Genomic DNA, 15,073 nt, shown 5'->3' with positions numbered 1-15,073 from the left:
GCCAAGTAAGAATATAAAACTGACTCAGGCCAGATTGTGCTGACTGGAGCCCACACTGACGTTCTGTTCTTGCTTCCTAACAGGTCACTGTATATAACTTTCAGTGACTATGAGAGAGTACAGGGACTGCCCGCCTTTCGGTTTAAGGTACCTGAAGAAATATTAGCCAATACTTCAGACAATGCTGGCTTCTGTATACCCACAGGAAACTGCCTGGGCTCAGGAGTTCTGAATATCAGCATCTGCAAGAACGGTAAGAGATGACATGATTCCGAGGGTCTGGAGTGCAGGATTGGTATTCTTCAATAGAGAACATTGTCAGCCCAACCAAAAAAACATATGACCTTTCAAGAACAATGTTTCATAACATGGCTATAGAATAGTGAAAAAAACAAAACAAAACATTATTTGCTTTCCTATAATGGTTTTTATTGCTAGAATGCCATGTGTTTTTTGTGGGCAGTGTAGAAGTCATAACAGTAATAATAGCTTATGTTTGTTAGTACTTACTAGTACCAGTCACTGTTTCAAATGCTTTACATATTTACATATAGTTAATACATTTGAAGCATTAACTGATTTCACGTTCAAACAATGCTAAAAGAAAGTGGAGAACTCTGTAATGAGAAAGCACAGATCTAGGTAAAGAGTCTCAATGATTCAAAGAAAGGTTCATTTTAAACACTGACTGCAAATTTCTCAGTTTTTCATAATGTCTGGGCTACTCTACTCCTTTCCATGAATGAGGTAGAATTATCAATGGTACAACTGACAAAATAATTTCATCTGAGGACGAGTTTTAACAATCTTATGTTGCATAATTATTTACAATACCTTTGCTAGAGAGATATCCAGTGGCCTCTTTCTGTAAATGTGAAAACCAAGGATTAGAGAGGGAATGTGATTTTTATCATATCCTTATCCCTCAGCAAGTCCTTGTTGGAACTAAGGTCTTATATTCATACTGTGACTCTTCTTAGGCTACAATTCCTCTTTACAGTTTCTCTTGAGTAACGCTGTAACCCTTTTCTCCTGAATAAAGTAATTTACTTTTTCCCTCCTGTCTAATTGGTTTGAAAATCTCCTTTTGGGATAAGTCTGAGGTCAGCAGTATCCTCCCTATCTTTGTCTGATGGAGCAATGTCTTCCAAACCTGGCCTTGCACTAGGATTATCTGGCGCATCATTAAAAATATCTGTCCCAGGGCCCAAACACTAGGGCCCAGAATCTGTACTTTTTTTTTTTTGTTAGAGAGAGAGAGAGGAAGGCAGGGGGGAGAAACATCGATGAGAGAGAACATCGATTGGCCACCTCCTGCATGCCCCCCACTGGGGATCTAGCCCACCACCTGGGCATGTGCCCTGACCAGGAATCAAACCGGCAACCTCTTGGTGCATGGGTTGATGCTCAGCCACTGAGTCACACCAGCCAGGCTAGAATCTATACTTTTAACATGAGCTCCAGGTGATGAAGATGATTCCTACGTATTTGGGGAACACTGTGCCAGGATCACGACACCCCTCACCTGGAGATAACACCAAGGTTGAATGGGAACAAGTTTCTGCTTTTGATCTTTCCTACTGTCTTACTGGGTGAATAGTCCTAAAATAGTGCCCTGCCCACTCAGCCCATGTGCCTCTGGCTCCAGGCATAAGTGTGGATGTCTGCTACCTCAAGAAATTGATGGCAGAATCAACAGGAAGATTCTACTTATGCAACAGTCAAATCTCTGGCAACAATTTTTTCTCTTGCTTCTTGTGTATTAGCAAATGTGGACTGAAATGTTACCTCTCCGGATTGCCCTCAAGTGTTTTGAATTCCCCAGGGAAACATTTTGGATAGTGGGATGAGTGAGTGTTCTGGAGTCAGGGAGATGGGGATTTGAGTCCTATTCTGCTTGTTAGCAAATTGGCCATGCTGATTAAGGAGGGTTCTAGATACCAGATTTCTCATCCATAAAAATGGGGGTGATTATAATCTCCTTGGAAACTTGTGTTAAGGTTACAGATAATGATACAAAACACCTAGGGTAGTGTCTGGCCCTTATTAAACCCTCAAAAGATTTTTAAAAATACATTTCAGCCCTGGCCGGTTTGGCTCAGCGGTTAAGAGTGTCGGCCTGCGGTCCTGAGAGACCCGGGTTCGGTTCCCGCTATGGCGCGTACCTCGGTTGCAGTTTGTCCCCGGCCCTGGTTGGTTGTGCGGGTGGCAGCCACTCGATGTGTTCCTTTCTCACATCGATGTTTCTCTCTCTCTCTCTGTTCCTCTCTCTCCCTCCCACTCTACCTGAACAAAAAATGTCCTCAGGTGAGGATAAAAAAAGAAAAAAAAAAACAAAACAACATTTCAAAGGTGACTGTAGGTCACAAAGAGTGAAATTATGGCTCTGTGAGACTGTCTAGGAGTAAAGGGCAAACATTGTGTTTGTGACAGATGATGTGTATACTGAGTCATATGATGGGTGGATATGTAAGAAGAATGAAATTACTTGCCAATCAGCTAATTTCTTTTTTTTTTTTCTTTTTCTTTTTTTATCCTCACCCGAGGACATTTTTGCATTTATCTTCAGATAGAGTGGGAGGGAGAGAGGGAGGATGAGAGAGAGAGAAACATCGATGTGAGAGACACATAGACTGGTTGCCACCCACATGACCCCAACCGAGGTGGGGACAAACTGCAACCAAGGTACGTGCCCTTAGCGGGAACCGAACCCAGGTCTCTCTGGTCCGCAGGCCGACACTCTAACTGCTGAGCCAAACTGGCCAGGGCTAATTTCTTAAAAAAAAAAAAAAAATTCCCTGGCCACAATTATTGGATTCCTCTCTCCTCCTCAATAGCAAAATCTAGAATACGTTTTCTTTAATAATTTGTTTCTTAAAGTTAATAGGAAAGGCAAAACAAAAAATAAAATAAAACAGGATCTTCATGTGGGCAGGCGTTGATCTAGTCAGAGGTTGGGCAGATATCAGGACCAGGCACAGTCTTAAAACGTTCTGCATCAATATATGCAGGAGAACAAATTGATCTATCTTAGATCAATTAAAAACAGAAAAAGAAGCAAGCAAAAAAAAAAAAAAAAAGCCATTTATTGGCAGAGAATTGTAGTTGAAACAAGGCCCTTAAATGCTTTGAGCTAAAACATCCTTTATTTAATTAAAATTCTGCGTCTGTCACCTGACAGCTGGATGTCCCTGGCTAAATTATGTCTCTTCTCTGAACCACACTTTCCTCAAATGCAAAATGAAGATAATAGTTCTAGTTTCATAGGGCTGCTGGGAACATTAATTAAAATAATGTGTATAAAGCACTTACTTTTATAGGTTGAGTACATGTTTGTTGAAGACTAAATAACTTAGCTGGAACTTCATACCCAGCTGGTGTGGCTCAATGATTGAGTGTTGATCCATGCACCGACAGGTCACTGGTTCAATTTCCAGTTGGGGCACATGTCCAGGTTGTGGGCCAAATCCCCAGTGGGGGACATGCAGGAGGCGGCCAGTCAATGTTCTCTCTCATCTGTGTTTCTATCTCTCTTTCCCTCTCCTGTCCTCTCTCTCTAAATCAATAAAAAGAAAAAAAAAATGTATTAAATAATTTAGCTGGAACTTCAGTATATATTGTGGATTAAACTAATGAGATGTCAGAAAGTGAAGTATAAATCCTGAACTAGGAGGTATAGAATGAAATTTTAGCCTGTCCTCTCTGACCCAAGATTACTTTTATATGGCTTTTTCACCCATCAGGAGCCAGGTTCGTGGTCAGGAACTTTATATTTATCTTAGACTTTACAGAACCACATTGATCATTTCTATTTTCCTTAAAACGCAGGTGCACCTATTATTTTATCTTTCCCACACTTCTACCAAGCAGATGAGAAGTTTGTTTCTGCCATAGATGGCATGCATCCAAATAAGGAATATCATGAGACGTTTGTGGACATTAATCCTGTGAGTACACACCTCTTTCTGGTGAAAGACCATACGTTTCATTCTGTCTATTCAGTGTTTGTGATTTAGTCCTTAGCTCTCTTAAATCTATAGTTTTCCTTTCATATACAATCAAATGTAGGAAAACCAGCTCAGTGCAATGTAATGCATAGTCTCCTAGTCCCCTGTTTGGAAGACTGAATTCTCTGGACCTAATTATGCAGAAACGCCAGCAGACCTGCTTTAACTAAAAAGGAACAGTGAAAGTTCCATCACTGAAAACAACTGAGATTGGACCCAGATAACCTGGTCAAACTTCTGTCACCAGCCTTAGACGTGAACATACATACATTTCTCCCATGGGGACACGATCAGCAAGGTTGAAGACATTCCTCTGTTTATTGCCAGAAATGTTTTGGTTAACATTTAGACATATGTATTAGCTTTAGTCACCTTTGGCAAACCTCTTTCTACAGGTACTTTTGAGAGTTTATTATATATTCACTTAAAATGCATCAGGTATACATACACTTTAATCCTATATTCATAGAAGAGAAAAACAAAAACCATGTTAAAAGGATGTCACATTTCAGAATGTGACAGTGTAACCGAAAATTGTGGGCTCAGCTGCCTGCTACAACAAAAGCCAAATTTGTGAGACAGGTGCTGGTGCAAAAGGAAAGATATTTATTCATGTGCCATGACCTGGGAGAATGGAGGACTCCAGTCTCAAAGATCATCCCCCCTTTTTATTCAAGCCTATGGTTGTTACAGGGATAGGGAGGGGAGGGCTTTTGTTTTTTTCTATCCAATTATCTTTCTAGCTTTTGGCAGGGTGGGCCTTGTCCATTCATCTTTTTAGCTTTTGGAGCAATCTGTGTAAGAACCTCCCCCTGCATCATTTGGACCATCAGGGGAGACTCCCTGGTGCTCCCTGACTGTCTATGGTCACAACAGCTTCTCACTTTAGGAACTGAATTAAAGGTCGGATATCTTCATTCTTGGGCTTTTGAACACATGGCACAATAAGAGAAAAGCAAAACATTCTTTTAGAATAGCAATTTAGGGGGACTTCACTCTTAGCTAAACTCAGTGCATTTGTACCTGAGAAATCAGTGGTCTTATCTTTTTGTGAATAAGATCAGGTGTGTTTTTCTCCCCTTTTCTGTCTTAGCCACCAGTAAGTTCCTTTTCATCAGCTAAACTGTTAGCAGGAGTTTATTACCAAGGGCTAGGGCGAGGCACAGTCCCATAACCTTAGATGACAGTAGCAGCTGTTCCTCTTGGGTGGGCCCTAACCACACTTGAGCACTGTTCTGTGGCAGTGACAACCATCCTCCTGACTGGGTCTCTGTTGGATCACCCTTCTGCCAGGGTCCTCTAGGGCTTTGCTCTTCAAAGTGGCAGCATCCTGGGAGCTTGTTAGAAATGCTCAATCTTAGGCCCCAGACCTACTGAGTCAGAACCTGCATTTTAACAAGGACTCATACACATATTAAAGTTTGAGAAACATTGGTCTACCACGCACCTAAAAATAATCTACATGGTCATTTTGTTCTGGGGTCAGTGTTCCACTATGCCTGTCAAACATGGCAGTGGTCACCCTGTTTATCAGAACCACACAGAAATGGTGCTCTATTAAAAAAAATTGTGTTTGTGGTTTTAGTAATGTTTTCTTTCTACTTCTCTGATTTGCAGTTGACTGGAATTATCCTAAGAGCAGCCAAGAGGTTCCAAATCAATGTTTATGTTGAAAAAAGAGATGGCTTTATGTAAGTTTTGCTTCTTTCTACAGAGGCAAAGGGTAGTTTTCCTACAGTGACTTTCTGGTGGGGCTGATGTCAGGAGGGATACAGGCCACTTCTAAGTCCACTCATCTCTGCCCCTCGGGATGAGGCATGACCAGCATTTTCTTAGTTTCCCTTGGTCTGGAATTTACTTATTTAACCAAATGCATATACAGTGCTTTCCATGGATCAAGCGTTGTTCTAAGTACTTTACATATATGAACTCATTTATTTCTCACAATAGCCCTGTATTATACCTTTTTCATAGATGAAGAAAATGAGGCACAGGGAAATTAAATAGCTTGCTAGAACTCACACAGCTAGCAAGACTACAGAGTTGGCTCTTGCCCACTCCACTAAGTATTTCCCTTGCCATAACTCTGGTTGTCTCCTTTCTTCCTCACCACACCCACCCTGGGCCAGCCACAAGCTCCACTTGGATAGTTAAAATGGTCTCTTGTTTCTAGCCTTTCCACACTCCATCTAAAAACCACAACTTAATTAGGATTCCTAAATATAGTCTCCTGCTCAAATTTTTCAATGGGAATTTTTGGGATATGAGAAAATGCTTATGATTTAATATTGACTGGAAAAAACAGAATGCAAAACTATGCATAATACCATCTATCTATCTATTCTTTTTATCTATCTATAAAACTTGTTAGTTCCCCCATCAAATTTGCCAGATTTAATCCCACAGTTATGGATATTTCTAGGAAGCAAATGTGGGTTGCACAAATACAGTTGTCACCCATGTGTGTATTTCTGAGCCAGATAATTTAGTAGTTAAGGTCTAGTCACTAGTGCTTTAGACTAAAAATGGAATTACCATCCTGGCTCTACCATTTACTCTGATGGTCCTGGACAAATTACTCTGAGCCATAATTTCCTCTCTTAAACCTGGGACAGTAATACCCACTGCATGGGACTACTATGAGAATTAAATGAGATAATGTTCCCAAAACACTGGTGCAGAGCAGGTGCATGGTAAATGCTCAGTAAGTGATTTTTCTGGACTTTTGTGGAGATGATACCTGGTAGCCTAGTTACAAAATATTCTGAGGACTGGCAGCATTGTTCTGCCAGCTGTAGTCCCATCTCTGACTCTTGGGAGAATTGGCATCATTTTGTGTTCAACATCTTGTGTTTTACATAAATGCGCCACACTTGGCATTGCTACACTGACAGATTGGAACAAAGTATCTTCGATAACTAAGAAGTCTCTTTAAATTCTGGGTAATTTAATGAAATAAGTGTGCTGGAACTTCCTATAAACGTCTCTCTCCAGTGTGCTCTCACAGTGAGGATGTCTATAAGATGATCTCATCTTTTGTCTTTGCAGTGAAACAGGAAACATCAGAACCATGGTTTTTCCAGTGGTGCATGTCAATGAGGTGAGTCCTGGGAGAGAGCCACAGGTGTGCTTTACCTATGGAAGCTTGGAAACCTTCCATGATGATGTCTACTATTGTATTATGTGTCATTTTAGATATGGGGGGGTGGTTAAAAACCTGTTTGTCCTCAGAAAATTTATGTATGTGTTTACATGAAGCCACTTATATCTGAGATTTGAAAATACCAGAAAGAAATTTCCCTTCTTGAAAATATTATTTGGGTAAAACTACCTTCTGGGAAACTGGTTGTGCAAGAAAAAATTGCAAAGGTCTATAAAGCAATGTCAGACACTGTTGAAACAATAAATAGCCAGCATTCAGATAGATGTCCAATTAAATCTTTGTCCAATTAAGAAGGTCCAATTAAACCTTCTTTGCAACCCTGCCAGTTTGTAAAATGTCATCCGTTTACTGTTCATTAGTTAAGGAGGAGAAAAAGAGAATAACATTAAAATGACTGGCAACATTAATAAAAATTTTGTGTAAGTGGTTAAAGAAATGGTTAAATAAAATGTGATCCATGCCTGTTAATTTCAGCGATGCATGGTTGCCTCAGTCTTCATCATAGCATAGAGTTTTTTCTACTTTCTGGTAAATAAACATATCGTGAATTATAGGAAACAGAGCCTATCTTAGTTTAAACATAAAAAGGAGTTTCCCTGAAGAAATATTTCTTTTGAAGTGTACCCACAGAAATATTATCTCTAGGCCCTGGCTGGGTAGCTTAGTTGGTTAGACTGTCCCGATGGCTCAAGGTTGTGGGTTCAATCCTCAGTCAGGGAAGTAACAAATGAATGCATGAATAAGTGGAACAACAAATCGATTTTTCTCTGTATATGTGTCTCTCTTTCTCCCTTACTCTGTCTCTAAAATAATAATAATAAATATCTCTAAATGTCAGGTGTAAATTGAAGTTTTGTTAATAAAAGCATATTCTGAAGGCTCGGAAAACACCCACTATTTAAGACGCTGGTAATAATTTTTTTCTGAATTACACATTACATTAACTATAGTTCTGTCTCCTTAGTTTCCCTCTCTTCCAACCAGTTTCGAGGGAAAAATTATAAGGTTTTCTCCCTCAGTAAATCTCAGTTGACTGGCTTTTGTTGTAAATAGCAGCATTTTAAAAGTGTTTATTATTTTTCTCTCTTCCCTAAAAATACTTGTTCTTTGTAGAAAATTTGGTAACAGATTAAAGCAAGAAAAAGGAAAAAATTAAAATTGCTTTTCACAAAACCTGAGTCAGACTGACATATTGTCTTTAACTTGCTTTCTTTTACTTACCAATGTGTTGTAAAACTTTTTCTGATAACAGCTTTGTACAAAATAACTTAATGGTTTACATTTTGTCAAACTAATATGTGCTCTTTATAGAACTCTTGGAAATTTTAGAAAATATGTTTAAAAAGCGAACCCCTGCTAAGCCTGTCCCTGAGTAGAAGGTGCATTGGACATCTGCTTGTGGCCTCGGCATTATTCTGATTTTGAAATTACATCATTGAGACCATACTGTAGCTACTTTTATATCCTTTTCTAATTTAGCATTATATTGGTAGCCACATTTATAAACTAGAAGGATTTGTGATTACAATGCTAAGACAATGCTTTTATTGTCTCATAAGAAAAGTTCAGGCAATATTTGTCTTTTTTTTTCCTTATTGATTTTAGAGAGAGAGGAAAGGAGAGGGAGAGAGAGATAGAAACATCAATGAGCGAGAAAACATCGATTGGCCACCTCCTGCATGCCCCCCACTGGGGATCTGGCCCACAACCTGGGCATGTGCCCTGACCAGAAATCGAACCGGCAACCTCTTGGTGCATGGGTCGATGCTCAACCACTGAGCAACACTGGCTGGGCAGTGTATTTGCCATTTTTGTAGGACCTATTTACACTTGCTCCTGGGTCATCAATGTTATTATTTGTGGGAAGAACATGAAAGTAGGGCTTTTTGAAAATGAGGAGTGGCTCTGCCATGTAAGCTTTTGTTTATAGTTGCAGCGTATCTGAAGTCCCCTCCACTTGAACTTCTGCTTTGATTTTTTTGTTGTTGTTCAAGACCAGACTAAATCCAGGGAGACCTGGAAGTGACCTTGGAGGCTGCTCTCCTGCTCTCTTCTTCCAGAGGAGGAGACTGAGCCTGACAGTTGGCCAGTTCCTGGAAAAGCCAGCCCTTTTTCCCTAGCCTCTGCCCCAGTGCAAACTGAGCCTAAATTTAGCCCAAAGTCCCATTTCTTGCAAATGAATTTTATGGAATTAAGCTTTTTCAGATAACTCAGTCATGACAGTTTAAAGTGATAAACTTTGCCCTTCATACAGAAAGTGTTATTCTAGAGCATTCCTTAGTTAGAACACCCTCTGGAATGCTGGTTAGCCTCAAGACGTCCTCTGAACACTTTCTGTTGAGACCTCTGGTCCTTATTAGTATAGATCTAATCAAGAGAGAAATTATTCTTTCCCTATACCATTGTTGGAATGTTTCATTCATTCATTTATTCCATCTACCGACATGAATTGAGCACCCATTGTGTGCTATACCCATTGTCAAGGCGACTGAAATGAAACTTTGGCCTTTCGGATCTCACGGTCACAAGGAGGCCAACAACTAAACAGACAGTCTCAATGCAGAGTAGAAAGACAGTATTGGAGGATTTTAGAGAGTGAGCTGAAAACGCAGAAAAAGAGCCTTAACCAGGACTGAGGTGGCCAGAGAAAACTGGGAGGAAGTTATGCTGAGCTAGATTTTAAAAAATGAATTGAAGTTATCTGATACAAAGCAAAAAATAACATTATCTCAATATTTTTTAATACTTTTTTTCCTCCTTCTTCTAACACATTTTGAGAATAAAACATGTCTTCAAGAGAAAAGGGGAAGAAATAAATTTTAAAAAAGAAAATGTAAAAAGAAATGAGAAAATTTAATTAATTAATTAAGAGAAAAGGGAAGATGTTAATGAATAAATGCCCCCTCTAGTTACTCTAATTTATAAATGGATTTTCTGTATCTCTGGTTTGCTAACAGGAGGACATACCCAAATTGCATTTAATGATTTGGAAAAAAGATATAGTAAAAAAAAAGTTACACCCTAGATATTTAGTAATCAAGGCAATAACTATTTATTTTCTCGTTCTCCTAGAGTGTTCTCATTGACAAAGAGACTGCAAGTCGACTGAAGTCTGTGATTAACACTATGATGATTGTGACCAACATACCCTACATTGTCATGGCACTGGGTGTGTTCTTCGGTTTGATCTTCACCTGGCTTGTGTGCCGAGGACAGGGATCCATGGATGAGGTGAGCATGGAGGAACTTCTTATTGGATAACTATACCTGAGAATTCAACTGGGCTTCGCTGAAGGGCAGTCAGCTGGCTCTTTAGGGTGTATTCTGAGGTTTTATGCTGGACACGGTGATTTCATGCTTACATTACTGCTGGGCAGAATGAGAAGCAAGGAGGGGAGATAGGATGGCACTGTCCAGTGTTTGGAGCTCTTGTGGTGGGAATGGAATCCCTGGGAGTAAGCTTTCCATCTTTGAAAATAATCTGAAAGAAAAGGAAGACTATATAACATCTAAGCACCTGGCATTTGTGTCAGACTGCCTAGGTTCAAATCCCAGGATCGTCACTTAATATCTAAAAACTGTGATTTAATATCTAGACTGTGACCCTAAAAACTGTGTCTCAGTTTCTTCATCTGTAAAATGGAATACTACTTGAGCCTCCCTTAGTAGCTATTTGTGAGGATTAGGTGATGTCGTAAACATAAAGTACTTGGCTCAATGTTAGCATTTAGTAGGAGCTCGGTAAATAGTAGTTGTACAATAAAATCAGCTCCAAGATTATAGAGCAAGGCAACCAGGACCTGCTTGGAAAGAATCTGTAGTATATTATCAAATATACCTACCACAGAGTCATTATTGCATCATAAATGATTAGCACAGGGGTTGCCGTTCCTTTCCTGGAGGGATGGGAACAACCCCAAATTGATGGGATAAACAGACCTAAGTGACTAGCGGGCCAACCCAGGTGTCTTAATACCTTCACTGACCATTTTCTATAGGAGCCTTTCTTAAATTCTCAGCAGCTTCCCTTGTTGCAACAAAGATTGTTAATTTTTTCTGCCTCAATTAATTGTCTGAGGCCCACATGAAATAGGAAATGAAATAGGTAGAAAACATCTGAATAACATTAGCCCAGATTTCCCATCTTCCATGTTCCTTCATTATGTTTCTTATTTTTTAGGTTTATTTTAAAATTTATTTTTCAGTTATAGTTCACATTCTATATTATTGTGTATTAGTTTCAGGGGTACAGCATAGTGGTTAGCCAATCATACTTTACAAAGTGTCCCCCCAGTTGTTCCAGTACCCACCTGGCCCCATACATAGTCACCACAATATTATTGACTATATTCCCCATGCTGTACTTTACACCCCTGCATTTTGCCATTTCTATCTGTGGATCTCACTTCCAGTCTGACATTGTACAGTCACTGAGATTTTCATAAGCACAGATGAAAGCCCACGTAAATGTTATCACTGCCCCTACAATTAACCGTCTCCACGCATTCAACAAGCAAGCAGTGCTGGAGCACTCATCACCACCTCCCTGACATTGTTCCCTGGCAGGTTTCAAAACAGGACGGAGGCAAGTTCAACCAAATGTGCTGAGGTTACAGTTCAGATCCATATACGGGAGGGGGCTGCTCTGGGACCTGGGTGACATGGTCAGAGCAGGCCTCCTCTAGAGGGTTAGGGCTGAATGTTAAAGGAAGAGGAAGCAGCAGCAGGCCCAGAGAAGAGAGATGAGTGCCACAACTGCCTTCCTATCAGTCTCTCCTCCCCCTTTCCTCCATCGCCCCTCCCCCTACTTTTCACGTGGAGAAAAGTTTCTGACACGAACGCCTAACTTTGCTGTCCTCTCTCTTCGGAGTCACAGGGAACTGCAGATGAAAGAGCACCCCTCATGCGAACCTAACCTACCTAACCGTGGCCTGAGTGTGGTGAAAACCGTGGAGGGCTCTCCTGACCTGAATCAGACGTGGGGAAACCAGCAGCGTCCTCGCAGCTCACTGCCTGGTGTGAGAGGAGGGAGAAGAGCCGGAGCTGGCAAGTGATGAAAGCGGCAGGGCCAGAGCTCAAAGAACAGGCTGATTTGTTAGCCATCAGGCTTTATCACATCCTGTGGTCCCTGACAACGCGTTTTGTTTTTCACGGGTCTAGCAAGTATTTAATAAACTCTTGTATAGTAATTTTATTGTTGTTGGGTGCTGGTAGCTCCAGAATTTTGTGACCACTGTTGTGGTTATAACGTCTGAATCACTTAACGCTATTGGCCTAACCTTATTCGGTGTGCTTCATTCACCAAACTTTGTACTCCAAGTACAGAAATACATACCATTTTTTTGTTTTTGTTGTATTCCTCCATTCATGTCACCCCAAAACCAGAAGTAAATAAGAGTTCAGAACCCAGGGTAATGGTAGCCTCATTGAGTACGTCATTCAAATGAATCTAATTTCTTTTTTAAAAGTTTTTTGTTGCATTTTATGCTAATTGTTAGTTCATAATTCCTCCAGGAAAATAATTTGGTCTTTTGACTACTTTCATACCTGATAGGAATCAAGTAGGGAAGGGGTTGGGTAGAATGAGACTCCTAATGAGTCCATAATGATAAACACCTGAGGATTTTTTTTTCTTGCACTTTTATGAATCAAAAGAATGCATAGATAATGTTGCTGAGGACAGTGCAGATTTCATGGAGTAGAACTAAATGCTAGTTCTGAGATTTGTGGATAGCTTGTTGTTTTTTCAGCTGAAATTATCTTGCTGTGGAAAGGTGCTCCTGGGAGAATGTAATCAATAACTGATTCCCCTCCCCATCACCCTTGCCAAATATGATACTGTATTAATTACAATACTATTGATTATTTGTAAAATTATTTATGAGTAAAAGAAATCCATGCATCCGCAGCCTAAGTTGCACATAAATTTCAGTAAGTCTGATTACACTAAAGAGACATTTCTTCCAGGACAGTCTTTTTGGTAACTTTAAAATTGTTTTTATAAGTTGTTCTTTCCTCAGATTTGGTTCCTTTTGATGTTTTGTGGCTCACTGTCACTCACTGAAGAGAGAAAAATGTGCCCTACACTTCCTGTGACAATCATCTTGCTGGCAGAATGAGTGTTTTAAAATATTGCACAGAAAGTGCTTTAAAGTTCCCTTGGGACCAGAAGCAGAGTCACCTCTCTTCAGAAGGTCTCTTGGTTTCTGGTGTAACCCAAGTCAGAGGTCTGAGAACCAAGCATATTTAAGGGCTTTTTTTTTTTTTTTTTAAAGAAATTTTATCTACTTTGACTCAATCCTCCAATAAATTTTTTTTCCCTTTATTGATTTTCAGAGAGAGAGGCAGGGAGAGGGAGAGAGAGACAGAAACATCTATGAGGGAGAACATCGACTGGCCACCTCCAGCATGCCCCACACTGGGGATTTGGCGCACAATTTAGGCATGTACTCTGACTGAGAATCGAACCTGTGACCTCTCAGTGCATGGGTCGATGTTCAACCACTGAGCCACACCAGCCAGGCAGGGGCAATTTTTTTTATTCTCAAAATTCAATATTCATTTTTTATTGAGAAACTTATAGTTGTCTGGCAAAACACATACAAAATTTCTTAACAACTGAATAACTCTACAGTATTTTTTTGGTTTTGTTTATAAATGGATTTCAGTGTAAGCAAATGAAGGGAAAAAAGCCATGGATTTCACAAATATAGTTTCTGATCCCTATATGGGGTAATTAATTGTTTTTGTTTATTTTTCCCAATTTCCCCTTTCTCTACACTAAAGCAATATGTAATAAGTTTCCCTTCTTGAAAGGGCAATTCATTAGCTCTCAACATTTCTTTAAATGAAGATAGAACCTACGGTTACCCCAAATCAATGAAATGTGTAAAACTAAATTAAAGATATTTTGTCTTCACTAATGCCAAATATCTAGATTTTTAAATTAACATTTAACTAGATAACTGGCATATCTTATTCTTTTATGTATCCATGTATCCACACTAATAAAACTGATAAGCCAGTGAATACTCACTAGTTCATCCTATTTTCAGGATATAACCATCTGTGAGGAGGAAATTTTTTAAATTTGTAACTACTATGAATGATAACATTCATATATATATATGTATATATACATATATATACACACACACACAAACACACACCGTTAGACTGAATCCCACACAGACAGGGAGACAGAAACCATATTATTCCCACATGATTCTTAATAGTTACTTGGCTTAAAATCACATTTGATATTTTTCTTCTGAGAAGTCTATGGCAAACTCATAAATAAACTGCAGTCAAGATTATAGCTTGGTTAGGAAGCATGAATGTACTACCTATTTGGTTTTAGAATGAAAATAACAAACTATTCTTCATACTCACTCTTGGAGCCACTTTCCTGGAAAGGCCCCGAAATCTTTGTGATTGTCACAATCACAGAACACCAGTGTCCTGTACTATGATACTCACCTTAGGGAGAAACCAAACTGACAGAGGGGAAATTGGAACTAGAACACAGGACAGGAAGTATGCTTGGCTACTTTTAGCTCCATGCTTTTCCCTCTAGGCTTTATTTCCTCACTTATAGAAAGATTACTAATGGTCAAGTGGAACAAGTACCATACAACTAACCCCTGTCGTGGTTTTTACTTGAGAGGATAATTTTTTATTTACATTGCTTGAGATGTGAGTTTCACAAAAGGTGACCTTCACGCTTGGCCCTCTGGGCATTATTACTGGAGTTCATTGCTTGTGGCTATTAGAGAATACTGACCCGAATGCTCTTCTTGTAGCTTGTATAGTTTGTTCATTTCATGTGATTGACATGTTTATTTCTACCCTTACTGAAATGAAGTATTTCACTAATAAAAAACCCATTTATATGAAACTGCAT

General features: G+C 39.5%; 1 protein-coding gene across 1 annotated transcript in view; it reads left to right on the top strand.

Moving 5' to 3' along the window:
- SCARB2 (scavenger receptor class B member 2) overlaps positions 1 to 13,442 on the top strand; it is a 55,859-nt gene extending 42,417 nt beyond the window's left edge. Inside the window, exons 7-12 of the mRNA XM_036264956.1 lie at positions 84 to 253; positions 3,829 to 3,947; positions 5,625 to 5,698; positions 7,056 to 7,107; positions 10,243 to 10,401; positions 12,047 to 13,442. Of these exons, the coding sequence (XP_036120849.1) occupies positions 84 to 253; positions 3,829 to 3,947; positions 5,625 to 5,698; positions 7,056 to 7,107; positions 10,243 to 10,401; positions 12,047 to 12,085 (613 nt within the window). The 3' untranslated portion in view covers positions 12,086 to 13,442. The remainder of the gene's footprint in view (positions 1 to 83; positions 254 to 3,828; positions 3,948 to 5,624; positions 5,699 to 7,055; positions 7,108 to 10,242; positions 10,402 to 12,046) is intronic.
- Positions 13,443 to 15,073: the final 1,631 nt, after the last annotated feature.

The sequence above is a fragment of the Molossus molossus genome, unplaced genomic scaffold, assembly GCF_014108415.1.
Source record: "Molossus molossus isolate mMolMol1 unplaced genomic scaffold, mMolMol1.p scaffold_m16_p_1, whole genome shotgun sequence".
Classification (NCBI taxonomy): domain Eukaryota; kingdom Metazoa; phylum Chordata; class Mammalia; order Chiroptera; family Molossidae; genus Molossus; species Molossus molossus.
The sequence above is the reverse complement of the archived record's forward strand: the minus strand, read 5'-3'. Positions and strand labels throughout refer to the sequence as shown.